Source organism: Cydia amplana, chromosome 11 (assembly GCF_948474715.1).
Source record: "Cydia amplana chromosome 11, ilCydAmpl1.1, whole genome shotgun sequence".
NCBI lineage: Eukaryota > Metazoa > Arthropoda > Insecta > Lepidoptera > Tortricidae > Cydia > Cydia amplana.
Window position 1 is genome coordinate 1,157,636 of NC_086079.1, and position 25,994 is coordinate 1,183,629.

The 25,994-nt window shown below is 39.5% G+C and overlaps 2 protein-coding genes across 2 annotated transcripts in view; both read left to right on the forward strand.

The window, feature by feature from the left end:
- Nucleotides 1-25,994, forward strand: part of LOC134651923 (uncharacterized) — a 343,848-nt gene that overhangs the window by 288,030 nt on the left and 29,824 nt on the right. The gene's annotated exons all lie outside the window — the stretch shown is intronic.
- The window catches only part of LOC134652037 (uncharacterized), a 181,791-nt gene that overhangs the window by 151,594 nt on the left and 4,203 nt on the right, over nucleotides 1-25,994 (forward strand). Inside the window, exons 3-6 of the mRNA XM_063507190.1 lie at nucleotides 653-891; nucleotides 5,129-5,277; nucleotides 22,273-22,366; nucleotides 22,730-22,884. Coding sequence (XP_063363260.1) covers nucleotides 742-891; nucleotides 5,129-5,277; nucleotides 22,273-22,366; nucleotides 22,730-22,884 — 548 coding nt within the window. The 5' untranslated portion in view covers nucleotides 653-741. The remainder of the gene's footprint in view (nucleotides 1-652; nucleotides 892-5,128; nucleotides 5,278-22,272; nucleotides 22,367-22,729; nucleotides 22,885-25,994) is intronic.

Consider the following 25,994-nt stretch of genomic DNA (forward strand, 5'->3'; position numbering starts at 1 on the left):
GAAATCAAATCACAGAAACTAAAGGACATACCAGTGCTTAAAAGACGTCAATCCACGTCACCCTAGGGCCTAGTCCGTCCCTAGTGTAACCAAGAAAAGTCTTCATTGTCTAATTGTCTATTCCATTGTTACTTATATCTAGTTGCCTACTTAAGTACTAGTTATTTTTCAAATAGCGTAAGTGCGGTGGCAGCTATCATATACATAATACAATTTTGCGAGATTTTGTGTTTTAAGGTTATAAATTGTATGAAGATGACAGTTGTCACCGTACCCATGCTATTTGTAAAATACTATAATTAAACGTAACAATAAGAACCTTGAATTTACATGACCACTATCTATAAAATGAATGGAATGCAAATAGCAAAAAAAACTTGCACAGGCGGACTAGAATACCGGCAGAATTGCTACAAATTATCCACGCCTATACCACTACCACCTTTGGCACTGACATAAACGTCATCGAGAACGTAATTTACTTTCTATGCATCTCGTTCGTATTCGTATATTAGTGCAAGCGAGATGTATAGAAAGTAAATTACGTTCTCGACGGCGTTTATGTCAGTGCCAAACTGATGGTAGCCGTACTAATCTCTTTACTCTTTAATCTTACGCTAATCAATGATTAACGTCAACTCTCTTGTTTCAGATTCACTGCGAACTTACACTAAAAAAACTAAACCACAGACAAAAAAGAACATGGCCAGTTGATGCAAAGATGCCAACATAGCGGTACAGATGGCGCACAAAGTGAAGAGTAACCATTACGTGGCGACGCACCGGGGGGCGGACTCGCCGTCGTCGGGGGCCTACTTGCACCGCGGAGCGCCGAGGGATGAGAATGACAGTCATAGGGCTCCGTCGGAAAGAACCTTGTCCGAGTACACGGTAAGTTCTGAAGTAAACTACAAATATCGGCAGATTTGCCCTAAGGCAGGCGTGGCTCACTCCACGATTTCGTCTCGTCGCTACAAGTACATGCGGCCCACACCAATTTTGGTGTCTAGCCATAGTAGTTGCCGCGCACCGCTACGGAACGGACGCTTGCTCACGCTTGCGCCACCTACCGGTCATGTCGTAATAGATGTGTTTTGTTAGAGAGTGAATCTTCTGTACCTAGTACTATTATTTATTCTGTGACTGTACTAGTACCGGCAGTGGCAGATTTGCCCTAAGGCTGAGTAGGCCCGGGCCTAGGGCGTCCAGATATTTGGGGCGGCAGTCTATATGACAGGTGCTGAGAAAGGGGCAGCTAGTGCTTACTACAGGGCCTGGGGCCTAGAGCGGCATATTATAAATACATTCACATTATACCTTCATATAAGTACCTAATTCAAATAGCACTAATAGCTTGTTATATAAAGTATCATAAGTATGTATCTATTTATAACTGTAAATTGATATAATACTCACAAAGGCAGACAGGTAAATACCTCGTAAAACAATGGGTCTGTGTCAATCCAAAATGAGCATCATGATTCAAAACACGCCCATTGGAAGTCTTGCGCCGTTCGTTTGACACGATACCCATATCAAACTGTGCGAATCCATTATTGATTTGGCATACGATTCTTAGTAATCTTATAGTAGGTACACGATTGTTCGATCGCATATCGAGGAGTTTCGACCACCTGTCTTATTACCGTTATAAAATATCCGTAGACATTTACAGTTTTTTCACTTACTAGTATTTATAAATCGATCCAAATAAGCCGGGTGCGTAGCCAACATGCCAATCGACACTGTCCGTAGCGAACGAAACGCAACTGTTACTCTCGCACTAATATGGAAGAGTTATAGAGAGAGATGGATACGCTACGGAGCGTTAACGATTGACATGTTGGCTAAGCACCCTGACCCCTTTTTATGATAATGTTTCCAGCAGGTAGGCAGGTCAAATCTCTCTCCAGCTGTTATTAATCGCTCATAGGATAAAACCGTTACCGGTTTTTCAGATAGGTAACCCTAAACAAAACTAAAATTAGCCTAGCCGTTTTGGAGATGAAAACATTCATTGTATGCACAAGTACACGCAAACAATCAGCTTGCACCCTAAATGCACTCCGTTTTGTCGAGGATAAAAAAACGACACGTAGGTAGTTAAAAATGGTTTAATTCACAATTCATTTATTGCTTTTATATGGGTTTTACAAGATTATAAAATATTTGTTTAACACACACATCAATATTAAAGGCAAACTAGCACACAATAGCACTTGTAACAATATTAAAACTTATAATTAAGATACTCCTTTATATTGTAAGGAAACAATTAAACTTAAGTTATGAAAGAATTTTCGCCCGAATCCGAGAGTCAATTTCACACAATCAATTTATGATACGAACGGGATACTCATAACTTTGAGCCTGCAGTCAGATAAGTTTCAAAATTATTGATTCGAAATATCCTCCGAATCCGAAGGAGGTAAAATCGTAATCAATTCGTGGACAAAACATTCATAATTCCGAATCGGAAACATAAGAAACATGTGAGTTATTGAAGCGTTTTGGTCTGGAGTTATCGTTCAATCAATTGCTGGAACATAGCCGGGAACTCGTAAATATTGGACCGACGTAGGGTTGGCAATTTTACCATTTATACCAAACAAATTAAAACTGAAATTTCCTGGCATGTTTTATATACCACCCACTCCTCTGTAACCCTTTGATAAGGCACTCAATTATAACGAATGTAAACCGTTTGGTCGTTATACATTTTACACTTACGGGACAATCTTTTAAGTAGGTATTTCAAGCAGGGATCGGATACCGGTATTTTTTGTATGGGAACGGAAACGGTATTTTTTCGTTCTTTGCTAATTACTTCATTTCTAATTGGGCAATCTAATAATACGAAGTCGTTACTTAAACACACAACTGAGTCCTACATTTCGAGTATAAAATAATTCGAAAAATATGGTTATTTCGATGTTTTTGCAAAAAACCGGTTCCGATCCCTGATTTCAAGTACCTAAAAGCGGCCAAGTGCGAGTCGGACTCGCCCATGAAGGGTTCCGTATTTAGGCGATTTATGACGTATAAAAAAAAAACTACTTACTAGATCTCGTTCAAACCAATTTTCGGTGGAAGTTTACATGGTAATGTACATCATATATTTTTTTTAGTTTTATCATTCTCTTATTTTAGAAGTTACAGGGGGGGGGACACATTTTACCACTTTGGAAGTGTCTCTCGCGCAAACTATTCAGTTTAGAAAAAAAATGATATTAGAAACCTGAATATCATTTCTGAAGACCTATCCATAGATACCCCACACGTATGGGTTTGATGAAAAAAAAATTTTTGAGTTTCAGTTCGAAGTATGGGGAACCCCAAAAATTTATTGTTTTTTTTTTCTATTTTTGTGTGAAAATCTTAATGCGGTTCACAGAATACATCTACTTACCAAGTTTCAACAGTATAGTTCTTATAGTTTCGGAGAAAAGTGGCTGTGACATACGGACGGACAGACAGACGGACAGACGGACAGACGGACAGACAGACAGACAGACATGACGAATCTATAAGGGTTCCGTTTTTTGCTATTTGGCTACGGAACCCTAAAAATGAAAAAAAATGGTAAAATAAAAAACAGTAGGTATGTCATTCATTTATTAAAAAATATCTCCTCTAAAGTTAGATATTATAGGCTCGAATCTCGGAAAAGGACACCCAACAGAAGCACCGTCTCTGCAGGTTGTCCCACAATGTAAAACCGAAAAATCTAGAAACTCACTCGCATTGTAATAAATCAGTAGGTAGGTATAACTTTGAAAGATCCCCATCGAATTTGACTTTGATATTCCGCCCGTAGATCTGACAGTGAAGCCGAGAGGGTAATGCAGGTGCTGGGCATCCCTGCGTTTCCTTAATTCCGTCCCAGGCGGTGTAATGTCTTACACCATAAATCGTCTACAATAGACGCAAAGGCCAGTGTGAGACCTGACAAATCATCAAAGGGAACTCTGATCGTTCAACCCGATGTACCTGAATTTCATATTAGACATCTATTCGGATAGGTGTCTAATAAGAAATTCGTTACGAGAAATTGTATTAGATAGGCCAATTGAATTAGATCCAAAAATCATAGCGATAGCGTTTTGAGGAATTAATTAAATCAAATTATCAGAATCCCTGGAAATTCCCGACGTGTGGTAACCCTACGAGGCCGGAATGTTCCCGTCCTAAAACAGATGGCATTAATATACGCACTGGTGTTTTATGAGCGCTGCAATGCTAAATATTGAACGTTAGCACTTGAGGCGGGCTATGTTACAAGCGATGGGCGATTTCCTATCGGATATACTAAATAGTAGATACATTTGCGAATTGGGACATGGGTCAAAATGGGACATGGGGGCAATAGTGGCAAAACAAGCAACTGTAACACCACGTGAAAAAATATGAAGTTTTATTTATTAATCTTTCATGTTTTGTTTTGTAATTCTACTTAATTATTACATATACATATAATGTGCCCTAAGCTCTATCATGTTTCATTTTGTTTTTATGTTGTACGCTAGTAGACAGAAGAGCCATTAGCTACATCAGGCGTGGCTCACTCCGCGATTTCGTCGCTTTGCTACAGGTAGCTAAAAGTACATCCGTTCCACACCAATTTTAGGGAAAGCCATAAGCCGCGCGTCACGCTACCGTCGCCACCTAGCGGCCATATCTGTGCTGATCGTAACAGACGCGTTTTGTTAGAGAGTGAGTCTTCTGTACCTAGTATAATACTACTATATACTATATTATACTATTATTTATTCTGTGGCCACATTCACATTGACCTTACCTCATTTTACAATAAACAAATAAATAAATGCACTAAATGCCGCACCCAAAACCCCAGAGTATGCTTATAGGTAATGCACTCTTATATATGTAAGTTTATGGCTTACAGCATTCAATAAATTGGCCGAGCTGATCGAAGCTCATGTTCTGCGTATCACCGCGGCCGCCAATAGCTTGTTGATGGACATTTACTAAAACCCTCGGCCGTTTGTGTTTTAATTTTTTAATGCATTTAAGTTAAGCGTAACTATTTTCTCCTAAAATCACCTTATACTGTCCGACGGGTTCTCTGTACCTACATCAATTGCTAATGCCATTTTTTTATTTTCAGACAATGGACGAACGGACACGATCACCATCCGGCGAGCACCGGGAACACCGTAACGGCCGAAGCCGTTCACAGCACGCCAATGGCTCGCCGCGGGCCGATAGCGACGTGTACGTCACTAGCGGCGCCTACAGACCTCCCTCACAGATCAGGTGAGATATATGCATGAACACTGCAACGGCCGAAGCCGTTCACAGCACGCCAACGGCTCGCCGCGGGCCGATAGCGACGTGTACGTCACTAGCGGCGCCTACAGACCTCCCTCACGGATCAGGTGAGATATATGCATGACCACTGCAACGGCCGAAGCCGTTCACAGCACGCCAACGGCTTGCCGCGGGCCGATAGCGACGTGTACGTCACTAGCGGCGCCTACAGACCTCCCTCACAGATCAGGTAAGAATACTAAGAATTATAGCGATATGTTAGAACACCGAGGACACCGAAACGGCTGGAGCCGTTCATAACAAAATTATTTAAAATTATATGTATGTTAGTCTATCTATGTATAAGGTACATGTAATATGGGCCTTGTTGCATGATGTAAATAAAAAAATAAAAATAAATAACACGCCAACGGCTCGCCCATCAGAGCTCTGGGGAAGGGCTATAATGCCGTCTGTTCTTACAAGTACCTATTCAGTTCAATGGAACTGTAGGAATGTATCCATAAAAGGCATAAAAGTTTTAACCTTTCAGTCTTGATTGTCTTTAAACAATACGACAGCGATATCAGCCGGAATGTAGCTCCCGTTAGCAGGCAGCCACAATGTTGCCTTCAGTTGACCTACTGTATCGCTACAAATCATCGAACTAGTTGACCTACTGTCATCATCATCCTCACGTTGTCCCGGCATTTTGCCACGGCTCATGGGAGCCTGGGGTCCGCTTGGCAACTAATCCCAGGAATTGGCGTGGGCACTAGTTTTTACGAAAGCGACTGCCATCTGATCTTCCAACCCAGAGGGGAAACTAGGCCCTTATTGGGATTAGTCCGGTTTCCTCACGATGTTTTCCTTCACCGAAAAGCGACTGGTAAATATTAAATGATTTTTCGTACATAAGTTCCGCATAACTCATTGGTACGAGCCGGGGTTTGAACTAGTTGACCTACTGTATCGCTACAAATCGAACTACTTTGGTTAAATCGCGATTAAAATTCATTAAGCGCGAGACAGCTTATGTTATCGATGGCAATAAATGGGAGCGAGATAAGTTTTCAATTTAGATGGCAAGATGACTTTTGTCTGGGCCGACATAAATTTGTACATATAGTTGGTCGAACCAATTTGTCAGTAAATAAGAAGCAATAAAACTATAGGTACCTCATCAGGTACTCATCAGGTAAGACAAAGATAGTATGATTATCTCTATCTATGTTTGGTATGAGACAGTCCTTTGACAAACTATAATATTCACACAAATAAAAGTAGGATCTACGAGTATAATGAGGTTCAATAGAATCGGTAATTTTTTATGAGCTTGGTCACAAGCTAACTCGAACTCGAAGCGTTTCGTCTCCGTTTCTGTACCCCTAGTGTAAATTGCACTCGATACGTGACGTGTTCGGAATTTTGAGTTGGAGGGAAAGGCTGGTGCAAGTGGCGCTAAGGAGTCTAAGGGAATTCAGATTATTAAAATAAAAAATATGTATTTTATATTTCGGCTATAAGTGCTCCACCGGACTATATATTTTGTGACTTGGAGGATACAACTAAACGGAGTAGCCATTAACAGGCTTTCCCCTCTGTCGAAAATAGGCGGCCAACGGTCATACACAATGTATGGACTGACGTTTATCTGACATGGCTATTTTTACGTTACGCATACATTTGACGTTCCCCTCCCCCGCAAAAATCGGCAGACTGTTTTGTACAGAAAATTACAGACATGGCGTCTCCGTTTGATTATATCCTCCAAGTTTTGTGACTACCTTCCCACTTCGGCATACATTGTACTTGAAGTAGGCTAATCCTGGACATAAACATTCCTCCGTCAAATGCTGCCATTTCACTACAGACTACCACCAATAGACGCCGTTTTATGACATGTTTACAGTACAATACAAATACTCTTTATTGCTCATTACAGCAAAACAATACAAAGAATACACGAACAATAATCACAAGTAATAAGTATTGATTAAAAACTGACCCAATTTTTCTATATATACATCATTTATGAGGGAAAACTAATTTAAGAATAGGTAAATTAACAAAGTTCCTAATACAGAAATACAGGAGGATAAGGATTAGATAAGTAGGTAGATTTTACTTTTTTATTGCATGCTGTTTCGGTTTAATATTAATACTGTGCCTAATATGTATGTATGTATGTATGTATATTTATTTACTTTAAGATAACAGTGATCCCCTTGTGTTAGTATTACATTTTATAAGGCTTAAAAACTATATTAATACTTAAAAGTTATATTAGACTTAATTAATTTAATTAAACTAATAATTATGGGAGAACAAACGTGATCAGCAATCATCCTTAGAATGCTGTTTGCGCTATATTCTACGCAGTAATGAGGCCGCTTTCTTGCGTATGATTGCTGCAAAGGCATCAGTTCGCGCCTCCGCAAACATGGCTGAAGCGCTACAGAACCTAGGCAGCCCAACCAGCACTCTAAAGGCGTTGTTGTACACCACTCGCAGAGCATTATACGATTTTTGGGTATAGCTGACCCAAAGGCTACCTGTGTAAAAGGATGAACAAAATGCCTTAAACAGAGTTATTTTTACCGCTTTTGAACATCTAGCAAACCTTCGGGCCCATATTCGCCCTTACACATAACGCTCTCCGTTCTCTCTCTATATACTCATCGTCCTTTAAGTCGTCGGTAACAATATGCCCTAAGTATTTAAACCTACTTACTCTCTCGAGAGCGGTCCCATTGAGTCGAACTGGGGGCACATGTGAGGGACATTTGCTACCGGCCTTAAAAACCATTACCTCGCTCTTTTTACCATTGTAAATCAAACCCTGTGAGGAAGCATAGGACTCGCATATGGAGACAAGTTTGCGGAGCGCGCCAACCGAGGGCGCCAGCAGCACCATATCGTCAGCGTAACTGATGTTGTTTAGGCATAAGCCATCCACATGGCAACCGACATGAGTGCTGCTAAGCTGCTCGATCAGCGCGTCCACATATAAGTTGAATAATATTGGTGAACTTAACCCACCTTGTCGTACGCCACATTCGAGCCTATACGGTTCCGTAACCTCGCCCGCCCACCTCACACGGTTTTCTTGATTGAGATACCAATGTCTCAGAAGGTGAATGAACTCTGGTGGTAGCTTCGACTTCTGTAATTTCTGCCATAAGATGTCGTAAGAGACGCGATCAAAAGCTTTGGACAGGTCCAAAAAACAGGCGTATATCGGCGTCTTTCTATCTGTTTAGTATTTGACAGTGTGCTTTAAGCCAAGGATTGCTGTTTCTGTTGACAGTCCAGGTCGAAATCCGAACTGATTGTCATGCAGTTTGATATGGGTTCTCAAATATGAGTTAAGCACACTGTCAAACACCTTAGCCACAATAGTAGCCATGGAGATAGGCCTGTAATTGGACCCATCCGAAGCATCACCTGTCCGGTTCTTAATAACGGGCACCACCAGAGTCTCCAACAACTCAGGCGGCAGATAAGAGTGGCTAAGGCACAGGTTGAGCAGCAGAGACAGCACACGAGGTAGATGAGGGCCCGCGTGCCTCAGGTGTTCGATGCTTAAACCGTTGCGTCCAGGTGACTTACCTTTTGTCATGTTTTTAATTACTTTAGAAATATCTTTAGCATAGATAAAAACAGACAACTCACCTTTCTGCGACTCAGCCCCGAAAGCCCTACACGCCGGACCCAAGGGAGAACTAAGTGTAAATTTGCACTTGAACAAGTCTGCTATTTCCCTGGGATTGGAAATACCATCAACACTCACAGGTACGCCGCCTTTAGGGTTTAGTTTGTTTGTAGCTTTCCAGAAGCTCGCAAAGTCACCGCCAGAGTGATGAGACGCCAATCGGTCCATTTTGATTTGGTCCTGGTGGTTCTGACACCACTTCAGCCTTCCTTTAAAAACTTTACGAGCCTCTATCATTTCAGTGTACACCGAGCCTGTGTCCGGTTTCCCGTGCCACTCCCATGTTGCAAGTTTAAGCTTCGCGTACCTGTGAGCCTTGCTCACGTGCTTGTTCCAGCCATATGGTTAATATTATATTGTAACATCTTTTACCCACGTATTCTTGCAAAAAGTTTCTATTCTATTCTATAAAATCCACTAGTACAAATATTTTTTTATGTGTGATATTTAAAAAGAAGTAAAATTAAATGCACCTAAAATGAATATCACTACACAATTTGCATGACAACGCAAATGTGTAGATTACCTACCTTTGAAAGTCTGAATCTCACATGCTTCATCTAATATCAAGTGGTCTGTCCATTTCACAAACCCACAATGCTGGGATCGTCACGAGCTCGACGCGGCGTATAAATCTGCGGCGATTTATGTCCGTCTGTCTGTTATGATGTAGCTACGAAACTGTTCGGTGAGCGCGATGTCAATGGGAGGTTTATGTGGGTTATTTCTAAATGGCAGGTTTTAGATATATCATTGGCCTTTGCGTCTATTGTACGATTTATGGTGTAACACCGGAGAGACAATGATTGTTAACTTGGCTAGGCCCCAGAAGACCATACCAATACTAATTAAGAGTAGTTTCCTGTAGGCCGGTAACTACAACTATCTGTGATGAGTTTGACTATTGAGCACAATACAAACACTGAATTGTCACAAATGTTTGATTTCATCATTCGATAGACATCATCTTGATCGATCGTCATTACCGATCATCTACGCCCCAATGTGCGCGCGCGCAACTCAAAGCAAAACTGCATTAAATCCACCGACGCCTTAGATTTTACTCCCTTTATCTTCTAAAGCGTACATTTTACCACAATGGTCTTAACTTGGTACGTGCTCCATAGACCTTTACTCCGTTCTTCTTCTGGGGTTGTCGCGCATGCGCGAAGCGACCGGCGCCCGCGCAGGTAATTTGACGCCAATCTGACGCTTTTATGCAAAGGTTTTGTCTGTACAGAGCAGCGCAGACGAGTGGGCATTGTCACACGTTTTGTGAATATCAAATCTTTTTAACAAGTTAGTCATGATCAATTTGAATTTAATAAACAGTGCAACTCGCTTACAACATTAGATGAAGTCCGAATCGGCTTCCAAAAAAGCTACAACGACGTCCGAACGTGGTCTGAAATTAAAGTCTACAACTAAGTTTTTTCTTTAATTTTATATGTTGCCTATGCCCTGTTTTATTTAAATAGTAGCCATACCAAGGCGAAGATGAATAACTAAGGTAGGTCATTTTGGAATATATTTGAAACCTTTGAGTTATATTTAAGTTTGGACGCTTCATATCATAAGTATTCAATGTCCGAAATACTGCGCAGTAGAACCACTGAACACTGTAGCTATCACGAGTACTTTACAAAGCTGCCTTTAATAACATTTTTTATTTATTTATAGCTATAATTACATTTATTAACCTAGATACATAAATACAATTAATTCTAAAAAGTAGGTATAACATAAATAACACAAACAAAGCTACTTTAATGAAGTCGGTAGCAAAATTTTAGAATATTATATGTATCTCTATCTCAATTTTAGAAAAAGAAAAACCGCCGCGTTTCGCCCGCTCGTCTGGCCTGCCGTAATAGTCCTCGGATCGGATCGGGGTGGCGATGCTAACGGTGCTCAAATTAATAGGTTACGGAGTCTGTTATGATGGCGGCCTAGATACAAGCCATGATTCACTCTTAGACCTATATTTTGATGCAGCGGAATTTGCAAAAAGTGTAAACAAATCAACTGGACTTTATTACTCCGTAATAGCTCCGTAATCACGAATAGCTGCTTTTACTCATAAATTGTCGTGGGTCTGGTCTTACAAAAGGATGTATGTAGTATACGGATAGTCACTACACCGTATAAAACAGTCCCCCGCCGCGTCTGTCTGTTTGTGTTTATGTATAGCGATAAACTCGAAAACTACTGAAAAGATTTTCATGCGGTTTTTACTTACCTATCGATAGAGTTATTCTTGAGGAAGGTTTAGGTGTATAATTTGTTAAGGTTGTGTAATCCGTGCGAAGCCGGGGCGGACTACTAGTCAAATCAGTTTCATTTTTCGAACTGTCAAAACGATTTTCTATGTCTATGTCTATTTTGCTACTACTTTTGGAATTTATATGAAACTCTGGCATGTGACGTAACGATCAAATTACCTACTCTTTATAGTTTTATACGGGTTTTAAAATAGAAATTCGGTCTAGAAATAACTGCTGTCTACGTTTCTCTAATAATCTTCTGGTGCTTTATTTCTTGCATGGTGTAAAATAATATTTGACATATCAAATACCCTATTCATCTCTTTATATCTCTTAAGGGAAATATGGGTTGGAAATTCGTCAAGCGAACGTGACCGCTTTGATCTAACTACAACTATCTATCTATCTAGTTTGTAGTTGCGAGCAAATTTGACAAGCTTCATAATGCGGATTCTATTAGAGGCAATCTAGTACGCTTACTTTGCGGTAAAAACGGCGTAACTATTGGTCCAGTGATCTTATTCACAGATAACAATCGACTCGATCCATCGATATGTGGGTATCGGTGGCAACTGGCGGCCTAAATGTGGGGTCGCAGGTTCAATACCGGCGTTATTAGTGCCGTTAAAGATTGAATAACGGTAATAAAGAGAGGTAGGTAGAGTAAATTTTAAGTTTAAACTATGTATGTTTTCTCAGGCTTACCTTTTACCTGCACCCCTAGCACATAATTGGCGCGACAGTATCTCGCGGCGAGATAGGCTACCCGTCTTTATCTAACTGTGTTAATAAAAGAGGAACGGGTAGTCTATCTCGCCGCGAGATACTCTCGCGCCAATCATGTGCTAGCCCGGCTGAGACAAATATTATTTAATATCGTCGGTGCGAATAAAAAAATCGCTATGTGTTTTTTTACGATTTTTTGATTTTGGCATATGTATTTTAATTCCTTTTTCAATTTCCCGTCGACCTATATCAATATTTTTTTTTTATATCTACATATATTAGTTTTGAAAATAACTAACAAAATTTGTGCTTAAAAATAGCTATGTGATTTTTTTGCTCATAACGAAATTAAATGCCTTGTTTTCCGTCGAGGGTGATGGCGATAATGTTGCACATGGCGATTTATTGACCCTAAAATCCGCTATGTGTCATTTCTCGTGCTACGTTACTTTGGCAACAAATCGCTATGTGTAAACTTTACACATGACGATTTTAAGTGAACCAAATTTAAGTCGCTATGTAGCAAAATTCTGGTTAAAATAATTTATATTGTAAAACTTTACGAAAAAAACTGTTTATTTTCTGCATAAGTATCATGTAAAAACTAAAATAGATCTACCAGAAAAAAAATACAGGTGCAACAAATATATTACAAACACGAAAATAAACAGTTTTTTTCGTCTCCTGTAAAGTAGTTAAAAAATACATGGCGATTTTTTTATTCGCACCGACGATATTGTCCCCTCCACAGTATGGAAAATTCTATAAGTATGTACTATGTGACCTGTTTTCGTTAATCTTAATTTAATTGTATAAATGTTCACATGACAATTTACACGCGACAATCCTTCCAAAAAATATCTGAACTTCGAGTTTTTTTTTACCGCATTTTTTTATTCTAAAAACTATAAACCGGAAAAAATATCGAGCACTCACATAAAGGATGACTCACGTTAGACCGGGCCGTGTCCGGGCCGGAGCTTCCAGAGCACCGTTTTCTATGGAAAGCAGCACGTGATCAACGGTCATCTGTCATAGAAAGGTAAGCTGCGGCCCGGACACGGCCCGGTCTAACGTGAGTCATCCTTAATTTCACGACAATCGATTGAGAAATTTCACAAACATTCATGCAGACATTTGAAAGAACTTTTTACCAAGCAGAAACGGAAACGCTTTGCGTTCTGTCAACAAACATTGTATTTTAACTGCATTAACTTGGCAGTGAAGTAGTGAACTTATACAATGTTTACAGCTCTATCGATACAGTGCACCGCTACGCTACATTGAAATTACGACTTCAACGCGAATTGATTCACGGGAACGCGTACGCATTCCATGAGCGTATTAAGATGCAGTTTATCTTCGATTTGAGAAGGCTATAAGTGCCTTTGAAGCTTTTGAGATGAACTTATGTTAAACGTTCAAATAGGTACGAAAAAAAACTGTTTTTCTCCTAAAATGTAACAGGAATCAAGGAAATGGGTCATAAAAATAATGTTATTTGGACATACAATGTTTATGTTTACCTAAAGCATATGAAAATATCACAGAAAATACAACCAGTATGATAGGTACGTATTATGATTGCGTTAATTGCTGAAGACATAACATAATATTAGAGCTCGTCTGGCCCATTGACATTATTCACAAGCACAAACACAAAAGATGTCTCTTCTGTACCGGTTATGACACTTATGACATGACGTAATTAAAACTGCCGTCTTGACGCCGAAATTGTAGACATTCGTTACACAAATTTAAAACACTAAAACACTAAAAACTCTCGCGTTTTGTACACATATTTATTTAATTACACAAACGGGTCTACTATATCGCGCTAGACCCGTTTGTGTAATTAAATATGTGTACAAACATATAAGTAAACCTACTAACAAAATTACATAATTCCTGAAAAATTTGTTTACGGAACAATTCTGGAATCACTTCGGTCTTGCAAATCCAACTTGCACATCTCTAAATTTGTGTACGAACCAAGTATCTTAAGACCTTTCATTGTAAAGAGCAGTGTGGGAACGATCTCCGACCTAATTAATGGCGAATGCAGATGAGTTACTGGCCCCGAGCCATGAGCCGATAAACAGAACTGTTGGAATTTGCGTTCAGTTCAACTTCTAACGGTTTGTCTTGAATTGGTTTCAACGGGACAAATCTGCACTGTATTTATATTCTGGCAAGCCTGTTTTGGCAGTAAAAGAAGGCGGATAATTTGGAACAACAAGATGCGAATGCATTTTGAATTTCGCGCTAGTGCCTATAGTTCGTTTTTTTTTAGCAGAAAGAAGGTAAACAATTATGACTTGTCTTTTTATTAAAAAATATAAAAAAACGCTTTAAAAATTAGTTTATATTACTTATGAAAGCAACAGAATGTAAAAGATCGTATATGATTTATATTTCTAACATATTTACTGTGACTTATTTTTCAATGGTGATTTTTAATAAAAAGACATGTCAAGATCGCTTACCTTCTTTCTAATGCTAAAAAAAACGAACTATAAATATAGAAGACTGCCAACCGGAATAACTCGGCCAGAACCGTGATGCCCACCGATCACAACCATGACAGTCACAGTCGATCCCGAAACAAGACGTCACGACATCACCCGCACCGTGACAAGTCATTTGTTACTAAATTACTACACTCTTACAGAGGCTAGAGAATATAGAAGACTGACAACATCCATATACAAGCTGGATGCCACATTATTTTTGTATGTGGCATTATTTACTATGTTTACATTCTAAGTTTGTGAGTATGAAAACATGAAGACATGGATTTTATTTGATAACCTATCTTTGATAAATAATCTACCCTTTAAGTTTTTTAACTCTTTCAGAGGGGTCAGAGGGATATACATATTCATCATCATCATTGGTCTATTACAAACTACTGAAACAGTGTCAGTAGGGCGACAACGTTTTTCGTGGCTATGTCTATATAATTAAAAAAAAATACTAAAATAACTTTAAATACTTTTATTACTTACTGTACTTTTGTGTCTGGGACAGTGATAGGGAAATTATAACGTTACGAAGTTAAAATTAGCTATGAAGTACCTACTTTTGTTTAATATAATAATCTTTTCCAGTTATCCTTTGAGCAATTGATGGAGAATCGTATCTTCTGTGTGGGTGAACACGGTAGCAAAAATGTCACACTGTGAACCATCTTGCGAGCAGACCCTCACATCAGAGCCATGTTGAATCCTGATTTTACCTTCGTTAAACACCATTAAAATAGAAAATCGGCGTCTCGTTGTGTGTTCTCAGGCTCACTTCGGAACATCAAGCTGAGTGAGGATATATTAGCACAATGTTCTGTTCGTCTTAATAAGTTCTTTTATTATATATATTGTTAATTTTTGTGCTAATAAATATTACATACTTACTAACCATAACCTACGTCAATTACGAGGCAAGCGGCGTTAAATGAAGGTACCTATTGGAGGTTAATACTCTTGATTCATTTACTAGTCTATGGTATCTCAAAAATCTATCCAGTCCATCGCGTATCAAAATGCCCTTTTTCTTTCAAAGTGAAGGCGGCACTTCAAAAGAGTTTGTCCTTTCTCCGGCCTATCTTCGCTTTTTGTGGGTAAATGGGAATTGTTTCGGATTTGAGTTTTGAAAGCGTGTGACCAGAGGATTGTGGTAAAAAGGTTAATTAACTTATAGCAATCATATTTGTAATTTCATGGGTCTGTGACCACCTCTTACCAAATGCATTACGAGTGAATGCACTTGGGAATTGGGATGCACTTTGGTTGAAGGGCAAAAAAAAATATTTGGAATGTTAGTGACAAAAAGCGCTGGTGGCCTAGCGGTAAGAGCGTGCGACTTTCAATCCGGAGGTCGCGGGTTCAAACCCCGGCTCGTACCAATGAGTTTTTCGGAACTTATGTACGAAATATTTCATATTTACCAGTTGCTTTTCGGTGAAGGAAAACATCGTGAGGAAACCGGACTAATAAGGCCTAGTTTCCCCTGTGGGTTGGAAGGTCAGATGGCAGTCGCTTTCGTAAAAACTAGTGCCTACGTCAAATCATGGGATTAGTTGTCAAGCGGACCCCAGGCTCCCATGAGCCGTGGCAAAATCCCGGGATAACGCGAGGAAGAAGAAGAAGTTAGTGACAAGAACTTTAAGATTTATATATGTACTGTACTTACTTCTTAACAATTGTCTATCTCTATCTTATGTACTATGTACTTGAGGCAGTAGGTATTGACTATTTAGTTTAGGTTATTATGTTGCATTGCAACGTAGGATACATAGATAGATAGATAGAATACTATTTATTGGCACACGTCAGTAAAAAAAAAAAAGAAATGAGCAATTGATTCAAAGTAGAGGCAGACAACAGGCGGTCTTATCGTTGAAGAGCGATCTCTAGGTAGGATGTGTTTTTTTAACCCTTAATAACCATTAATATAATGCGAGATGAATATGATATAGTTCATACTAAGCATTTTTAAAATGTTTGTACCATATTCTATGAAATATACAGTTGTATTTGTTACTCTGGGAGGTAGGTATATACCTACCTACACCAAAATCTTGAAAAAATCGACGTCATACGTTTAGGTAGGTACGACGTTCATACCAGGGATGTTGCGGATGCAGATTTTTTGACTTCCGCGGATGCGGATGCGGATGCGGATATTTACAGGCTCACATCCGCGGATGCGGATGCGGATGTCAAGGTTAGGTACTTAGAAAACATCAAATATTACATTTTTTGTATATTTTTTTTATTAAAAAAAAAACGAAACGTTTAGTATTTGAGCAAGAATATAGGTGCGTTATATTTAATAAACAGTAACATGGCCAACTTTTCTGGATCTAGACGATTTCGTTATAGGTAATGACGAAATTACCTAGCACTTACGCCGCCGCTAAGACGTTCCTGTAGCGACTTGTTCGACATCCGCATCCGCATAAGCTCCGCATCGATTTTATGCGGATGCGGATGCAGATGCGGATGTTGAAAATTATGCGGAAGTTCCGCAGTTGCGGATGCGGATGCGGATGTTCGCAACATCCGCATCCGCATCCGCAACAGAATGGGAAAAAAAACTTTGGGACATTTTTTTTTCTCCTATTAGGATAGAAAGAGCTCGTGATTCTGAGTAGAAGTAACATATACATTCACAAATTTAAAAAAAAGTGTAGGGGACAACTTTAAATAAAATGGCCCAGCTAAAAAAAAGTGTAGGGGACAACTTTAAATAAAATGGCCCAGCTAAGAAAAGCATGCTACACTCTGACTCCCCGAACCATCTGATTGACGCACCGCCGCTGGTACTTAAGCCATATATAATTAGGACGTGACCAAGGACAAGGTGGAAGGTAAACTCGATTCGTCACGCCGCGCGTCACGAATGTTGATTTTGGGGCTTTTTTGGTACATTACAAGTTTTTTAGTAGGTACTTTTTGTGTTTACGTGAGCCTACTTACCTTAATTTTGGGTTATTGTGGCGGACGCTCTCATACGTTAACGCTTTGGACATTAAACTCCTTTTTATTGTTACTAGCGACCCGCCCCGGCTTTGCACGGGTTAACAAATTATACATAAACCTTCCTCTTGACTCACTCTATCTATTAAAAAACTGCATCAAAATCCGTTGCGTACTTTTAAAGATCTAAGCATACATACACAACAGACAGCGGGAAGCGACTTTGTTTTATACTATGTACTCTATGTAGTGATTAGAAGATACGCCGTCTCTTGTTATTATTATTTACTTATTTATTGTTGTTACAGCTTAACCTCACGAAGCTAGATAGTAGCTTAACTGGAAGAGATCTGGAAGGGAAAAGCTTGCCTGCTTTTCGCTTAGTAATAGCATTTAATATATCTTCTGTTTTGTACAACAATACTCCTCTACTGCTACCACTACTACAAAGTTTTACCTCCATTTCACCCCCTTAAAGCATGAATCTCGGGATAAAAAAGTCCAATGGTAGATACAGTCAGCAGCAGACGTTGCTAGGCGGGCGAGGTGTTCAAAATGATCTTGACGCGACTTTATTGTTAAGGGAATAAGAGCGTGTCAAGGTAATGTGAACACCTCTCCCGCTTAGCAACTTATGCTGCTGACTATACCTATTCCACGTTATATTAAGCAATCTGTGTATCAAAATACAACCACATTGCTTAAATTTCAGCCGTTTTTGAGTAATTGAGTACCACCACCACCAAAGTAAAACCACCATTCAAACATACAGTATTCTTATTCTATAAAATATGTAATTAATCAAATACCACTATATACAAAGCTATTACATAATTTATATTCATATAATAAAACTAGCTTTCTAATTTTATTAAACAGGTAGCGTCTTCAAATAAGAAGCCACTTAACCCAATAAATAACTCAGGGTCATCCATATTAATCAAAAATACTTCGAATAAACCCCACTTTTTATTCCCGTTCAATTCAAATCGTGTTCCAAGACCAATCAAGTAAAAAAAGCTAAATAGGACATAACGAGCCGATAAAAGTAGGCTGAAGAAATATTTGACTTCAAATAAATGTCAAAGCTTGTTAGTAAAAAGCTTAGTAAGCCTTTTTGAGCTTTTTGATGTGCTACCACTTTACTGAGTCGAACGGAAGTACCAAGTGAGTTCGTTTCAATTTGACTTTTAAGTGATGCTAGGTGGTCCTATGATAATGTTACGTTAACATAAGTTTTTAAAAATACCAAACAAAGATTTAGGTACTTTAACTATTTCATTATCAGTAAAGTTTTACTTCGGCTTCGTTTCAATCCCTTTCAGTTTTCTGGCCGTATTAGGTCTTATACAATTTTTCGTTATTTTATAGAACGTTCAGATTACTACAAATAACTCAAAATAGCAATCCAAACTTGTCCACACCTAGAAACATTTAATTGCTAATAATAACTATGTAGTTATATAACTTATATGAGTAGAAAACGTTATAAAGGAATGTTATAAGTAATTTACGACAAATTTATACGAATTACCTACATATGTGTTTGTCAAACTGTTCAAGCCATGTCGAATCGTCCAATCGACTTAACCGTGAGTTCCCGTATTAGAACATCAAGTTGACAGCCGCTAATAAAGATTTAGTCCCGACACGGATGAAAAACGAGATTTTAGGCGTCCACAATAAAACATAAACAAACTTCCTTATAAAAGAAACTAGTTAAAGCTAAACGTGAGGCCGTAATAATCAAAATACCTATTAAACATCTTTGTATGGCCGTTGGAATTGATTTTTAAGTTAGGTCAGTGATGGGAGTGTAGAATGAAGTGGTTAGTGTGTGTCTGTGAGTAATAGAGGTTGTTTGTTAGCTGGGTTAAGTGATTTAGCCGTAAAACGATAAACGTGCGTTAAGTTTAATACTTTAGAAAGCCGTGAAAGGGGCTCGTATGTTCTACTAATATTATATGTAGATGTAAAATAAGTTTGTATATACCTACTTCTGTCTGAGCGACGTACACAAGAGTAGAGTTACGTATCACAAAAGTTTCTTAATATGAGTAACAAATTAACAATCAAAACTTTAGGTAGGTACTTGTCTAGTTTTTTAGGTTCGTCTTTTAAAATGCATTGATATAATGTTCTTTGTCGCTATTGAACGCTGACGGCAGCTTTGTTTTATAGCTTTACTAGCGACCCGCCCCGGCTTCGCATGGGTTAACAAATTATAGGTACCTACTTACATCTAAACCTTCCTCAAGAATCACGTCTATTGATAGGTGAAAACCGCATGGAAATCCGTTCAATAGTTTTTTAAACAAAACGCTAAGTTCACTTTGTTTTTCAAATTTGTTTTTTTTTTATACTACGTCGGTGGCAAACAAGTATACGGCCCGCCTGATGGTAAGCAGTCTCCGTAGCATATGTACGCCTGCAACTCCAAAGGAGTTACATGCGCTTCTGCCGACCCTAACACTCCGCAGTTCCGCACCCTTGTTGAGCTCTGGCAACCAGGCTTCGTCACACAGGCGCGTTTTCCGAGCGGGGCGTGAGCGTGGCGTGAGCGTTTTATATGTAAACTAGCGACCCGCCCCGGCTTCGCTCGGGTTAACAAATTATACATAAACCTTCCTCTTGAATCACTCTATCTATTAAAAAAACCGCATCAAAATCCGTTGCGTAGTTTTAAGGTTAGTACACAACACTGAGTTGAGTACCTAATTTGTGGATTATAAGAACGTTTAATTCGTAACATGAGCGGGTCTCACCTTAATCTGCGATGTGTCATGTGTCGTGTATGATCATGACACGGTCGTGCTGCCACGGACCGGCCTTGAGGCGGAATTCGTTGTTCGTCGTGATCGTGACCGGGGATCTGCTTTGTGTGACAAGCATTGATCACTTCACTTCACTTAACTTCACTTACCTGTTACACTTTTGTTTGTTACTTGTTACCCTCGTATCCTTTTCCTATATGGATTGCAAACCAATGTTAAGAGGACCATCACCCCTGTAACGAAAAAAGATAATAATGTAGTTTCCGTAAGGCGCGAGTAGGTCCAACCTGAAATAAGCGGCAGATTCCTGCAGCCGACCTGGGGGCCGATTTTTGAATTTCGATCATTCGATTTCGTCACTCGAAAATCGGTGGAAAACGGCGAAAGGCTAATTTTTGAAAAACGAGTGATAAAAATTTGCAATCGAGTGGTACTGACCACTCGTTTTCAATTCTATTAGTAGAATTTATATGCCTAGTAGTGGAGATATTTCTGAACGAAATACACGAAATCGAGCGGTCGAAATTCAAAAATCGGTCCCCTGTATACCCTGTATATCGGTCCCACGTATATTGGCTCGCCTTTCCTGTGGGATTAAGACAGTGAAGTCGAGAGGGTAATGCAGGTGCTGGGTATGCCTGCGTTTCCTTAATTCCGTCCCAGGCGGTGTAATGGGATGTCTCCCCGGTTTTACACCATAAATCGTCTGCAATAGACGCTAAGGCCAATGATGTTACCGTCGTAACTTTGTCGTTGTAGGATAAAATTCTAAAATCAGGTCGAAAGTTAAGGCCATGAGGGCACAGCGCCCGGCGCTTATTTGGCGTCGCGTTTGGTGGATGCCACGGGTGACCAAAGGGCTGACCAGTATTTGGGCCAGAGTATTAGCATCGCCATTCAACGGGCGAAATGCGGCCAGCCTGCTGGTAACACTACCCGCTGGCGGCGCGTTAGGGTGTTTTTTTTATTTGTAGGTAGTATTAAATGTATACTTTTAGAGTAAATTGCGAAGCCAGTTGTAGATTTTACCGCGGTCAGGCGTGTCACACTCCGCGATTTCGTCGCTTTGCTACAGGTAGCTAAAAGTACATCCGTTCGGCCCCAATTTTGGGGAAAGCCATAAGCCGCGCGTGGCGCTGTCGCCACCTAGCGGCCATATCTGTGCTGATCGATACTTAGTACTATTATTTATTCTGTGCCGCGGTATTGTTTTGTGACGAAGCCTGTAGCTGATCGTGAATTGAACACATTCACCTAACGAAGCCTAAATGATACAACTGAGAGATGCAGTTTTACAAGTCTTCTATAAAGACTACAATTTGCGGAGTCTGTTGTTGGCTGTCCATGGTGACAAATGATCGCGAATGCTAAACAGCGACACGAAGGTTGACATCACCCGCTAATTCATATTAATATGAGATGAAGGCTTCATATGAACTACTCCTAAATGAGAAGAGAATTGTAAGTTTCCAGAAAGAGTGCCTATATTGGAGAATAGTCATTGTAAGCGCGTAATAATGCGGACTTGCTGAGTCTAAGTAGTGGTGACGAATGATCACGCATGCTAAACCGCGACACGACGGTTGACATCGCCCGTTGATTCATATTAACTCACATTAATATTAGATGAAATTAATAATGTATGTTATCCCCGAAAGTAGGAGAGAGAATTATCTGTTCCCAGAAAATTGTATTAGGGCGGTTTCAGACTAGCGTTTTATACGAGCGTATAAGCTCATTTTTGTAATAGATGCAGCGAAATATAGGGCGCGTGTAAGCGCATAACGCCGATACGACCCACGCGTTGAAAAAAGCTAAATGTCAATATTGGCGTAGATCCTACTATACTTAATATTGTAAAAGTATTTGGTTGTTTCAACATACTTATTCCTCGTACACACAAAATTGGTTGGACGAATCTCGATGAAATTTGGCGATACTTATAGGTACTTGTTTGTAAGAATTTGTCACACATATACTTAGTGTTAAGAGGTGGGGCAGTTTAATTTTCAAATGAATAATATTTGTTTGTATGTTTGTTACAGCCGGCAGTCTCGTGCGCCGCGCAGCGTGTACTCCTACCGCAGCGCGGTGGCGCCCTCTGTCGCGTCCACACACCGCTCCAAAGTATCACGGAAGGTAAACATATAAACTTATCTAGATATAACACTGCAGGAACAGTAATTCTGACTATTCTGAGTACCATTCCATGCACAAAATATTTTCGAGTTTCGATATTTTATTAGGCCTTAAGCCTTTAACACATTCACTGCCACCGACGCACATGTGCGTCGACCATCATACAAGTTTGTTCCTAGGGGGCGTGGCAGTGAATGCGTGAATTTGTTTACAACTTGTGAATTCCTCTTCTAAACGAAACATATTTTATCGTTATGTACCTATGTCCGCGCTCTCGGAGAAGACTGGCCGACCTCGAAACGTCGGAGGTAAATTTAACTAATTTCAAACTAGTTTATTGGAATCCATCTCCCCATGTTTCAGGCGGGTGTGAAAGTAGACGCGATGGCGGCCCCCAACCCGTTCTGCCCCAACGTCAAGGGCATGTGCTGCCTCATGCTGCTTCTCAACCTTGGCCTCATCCTGGTGACGCTGGGCTTCGTCATCGTTCTCCAGTTCTTCGAGCCGCTCTTTGTCTGGTAAGGACCTGGGGGCCGATTTTTGAATTTCGATCGCTCGATTTCGTCACTCGAAAATCGGTGGAAAACGGCGAAATGCTAATTTTTGAAATACGAGCGATCGAAATTTGGAATCTATTGGTATTGACCACTCGATTTCAATTCTATTAGTAGAATTTAAATGCCTAGTAGTGGAGATATTATTTAACGAAATACACGAAATCGAGTGGTCGAAATTCAAAAATCGGCCCCCTGTAGCCTACTTTTCTTTTAGGTGTACTTTTCATTGTACATCCGTAAAAATTGGTTAAATATCTTCGAGCTCTTTTTATCGTAAGAAACTAACGTATTTAGTAACAGGAACCCTAGAATACAAAAATGCGTAGCTGGGTTTTATTTTTTGTTGTCCCCTACACTTTTTTATCAAATTTGGGATTTTTTATGTTATTTCTACTCAGAATCACGAGCTCTTTCTATCCTAATAGGAGAAAAAAAGTGTCCCAAAATTTCCATACATTTTTCGATCTATCCATTCCGCGACCGCCATACAAAGTCTATGAAAAATGGTGACGTAATGGAAATAAAAACCTTAAGACACTTTTTTTCTCCTATTAGGATAGAAAGAGCTCGTAATTCTGAGTAGAAATAACATAAAAAAATCCCAAATTTGAAAAAAAAGTGTAGGGGACAACAAAAAAAAACGCCAACTACCAATATTGCGTATCGAATTCAGTTCGGTTCTGATTCGTATGTGTCTTTCAATGGATAGGTTTATGTGGCGGTTTACTAGATACAGCTTCTGACTGATCGTCTTGAATTGTTTACAAATAAATGCAGTTTGCCAAATTGAACAGTTTCGCAACTAACATGTACCTACGGCTTGCCAAACCCTCGTACAATTCGTTGAAAACGTGCATTCGGTTGGGTTGCAACCGCGGCGTAATTATTTGATCATGCGTAACTACAACAATAGATATGAAGGGGGTCAGAGGGTAGTCTTTACCTACTCGCTTCATCTCGAGTCTGAAATCATGGATAGTTCACACGGTATGATCTGACAACCAAGTACCGTAAAATGGGGTGAGTAGGGTCAAAACTGAAATTCAAACCTCGATAACATTTTATTTTTACATATGAAAACTGAATGGTGTATATAATAAGTGTTCCGGACGTTTGTATTTTTATTTTATTTTGGGTAGTTCCATTGCATAACTTTGACGATAAAGAGGAAAACCCACCTCACCCCGCCGTAGTGCCTCGTATTTGGGGTGAGAGCGGTTTTCATACAAAGGTGATTTTGGAAGATTCTTGGATCGATTTTCCCTTCTCACCCCTCTCTCAAACCTTTTCTCCCCATTCATAACCCACCTCTCCCCGCGAAACCTACTCACCCCGTTTTACGGTACCTACCTCATCATCATTGTCGTCCTTGAGTTGTCCCGGCATTTTTGCCACGGCTCATGGGAGCCTGGAGTCCGCTTGGCAACTAATCCCAGGAATTTACGTCGGCACTAGTTTTTCAACCCAGAGGATAAGCTAGGCCTTATTGGGATTAGTCCGGTTTCCTCACGATGTTTTCCTTCACCGAAAAGCGAGTGGTACATATCAAGTGATATTTCGTACATAAGTAAGTTCCGAAAAATTCATGGGCACGAGCCGGGATTTGAACCCGCGACCTCCGGATTGCAAGTCGCACGCTTTTACCGCTAGGCCACCAAGTACCTACCCTTGTACATAATAGAAGTTTACCTATTTGTACCGTCCAGGAACAGAAAGTTGAATTCTCAAAATGTATACTTTCCCGCAAGGTTTTCCAAGAAACATTTACTCCTGAACTTAACTAGACCGCGGCGGTTTCTAGGCGGTTTGCTCTTCGGGCATCTGAAGCTACCTAACGAACCTAACCTACCTACCTATTGATTTAGTCTGATATCCGTGAAAACATTATACTTTGGGGAAAAAAGCGTAGGTAGGTAGGTTAGGTTTGTTAGGTAGCTTCAGGTGCCCGAAGGGCAAACCGCCTAGAAATAGGAGCCCCGCGAAGAGGGGCTCCGTCTAGTAAAGTTGAGAATTCAACATTTTGAGATTTAGCATTTTGAGAATTCAACATTTTGAGAATTCAGCATTTTGAGAATTCAACATTTTGAGAATCCAACATTTCGATAATTCAACATTATGAGAATACAACTTTCTGTTCCTGGAGGATTTGTACACGTGTCAAATATTGAAACTAGGTATATAACAATAATATGTCGCTCAATTGTCTTAAATTAGGTAATCGAGTTCTATGGACGCTCCGCCACTTGCTGCACATACCTAGGTACATTACATTACATACATTAAGTATAGCACTAATAAAATCGGTAATAACAACTTAAATAGGTAGTTATTAAAATGGGGTTAAAAACATATACAGATTATAATTTATGATTGATTCCAACAGCTGGCATGCGATATAATTTTAGACAGTTGCTAGCTAAGTATTAGGAGCAACGAATTCAATCGATCAATCAAACGCCGCAATGTATCGCAAGTTGCAAGTGATTATCGGTGACGTCTGACGTTAGAAGCAAACAAAATGAAACTTATTTTGTCAGTAGACCACCAGTGACAATATCGGATAGAAATTAAGTAATACCCGGTACTTATACATATAGATAATATAGGTACTTAAGAATTTCTAACAATCCTCAACCGCATACTGTATACTGTGCCCGTTGCATCTTTGTTTGGAGAACATTAAAAAACAATTTGTGGAAAAAATAGGCCACCAACATAACTGTGATAGTCATTTGTGACAAAAAAGGTTTTTGAATTTGCTAAACGATATTTCATGACAGTTATCCAGAATCATTAATCATTTTTTCTACTCCAGCACTTAAATGTGTCAATTAAATGACTGACAGTGATATCTAAAGCAATGTCATTTGAATGCTTTGTCTATAGGCTCATAAGATGACTGCTAGCAGTCATCTTATGAGTATAATACAACTGCTTTATTTTTTTTAAAGATACAAGTTCCGATCATCTTGATTGAAAGAGGTATGTTTTCATTTACAATAATAACTCTTTTTTTTTTTAAATAATAACTCAATTTTTTTTAAATAATAACTCTTTTTTTTAATAATAAC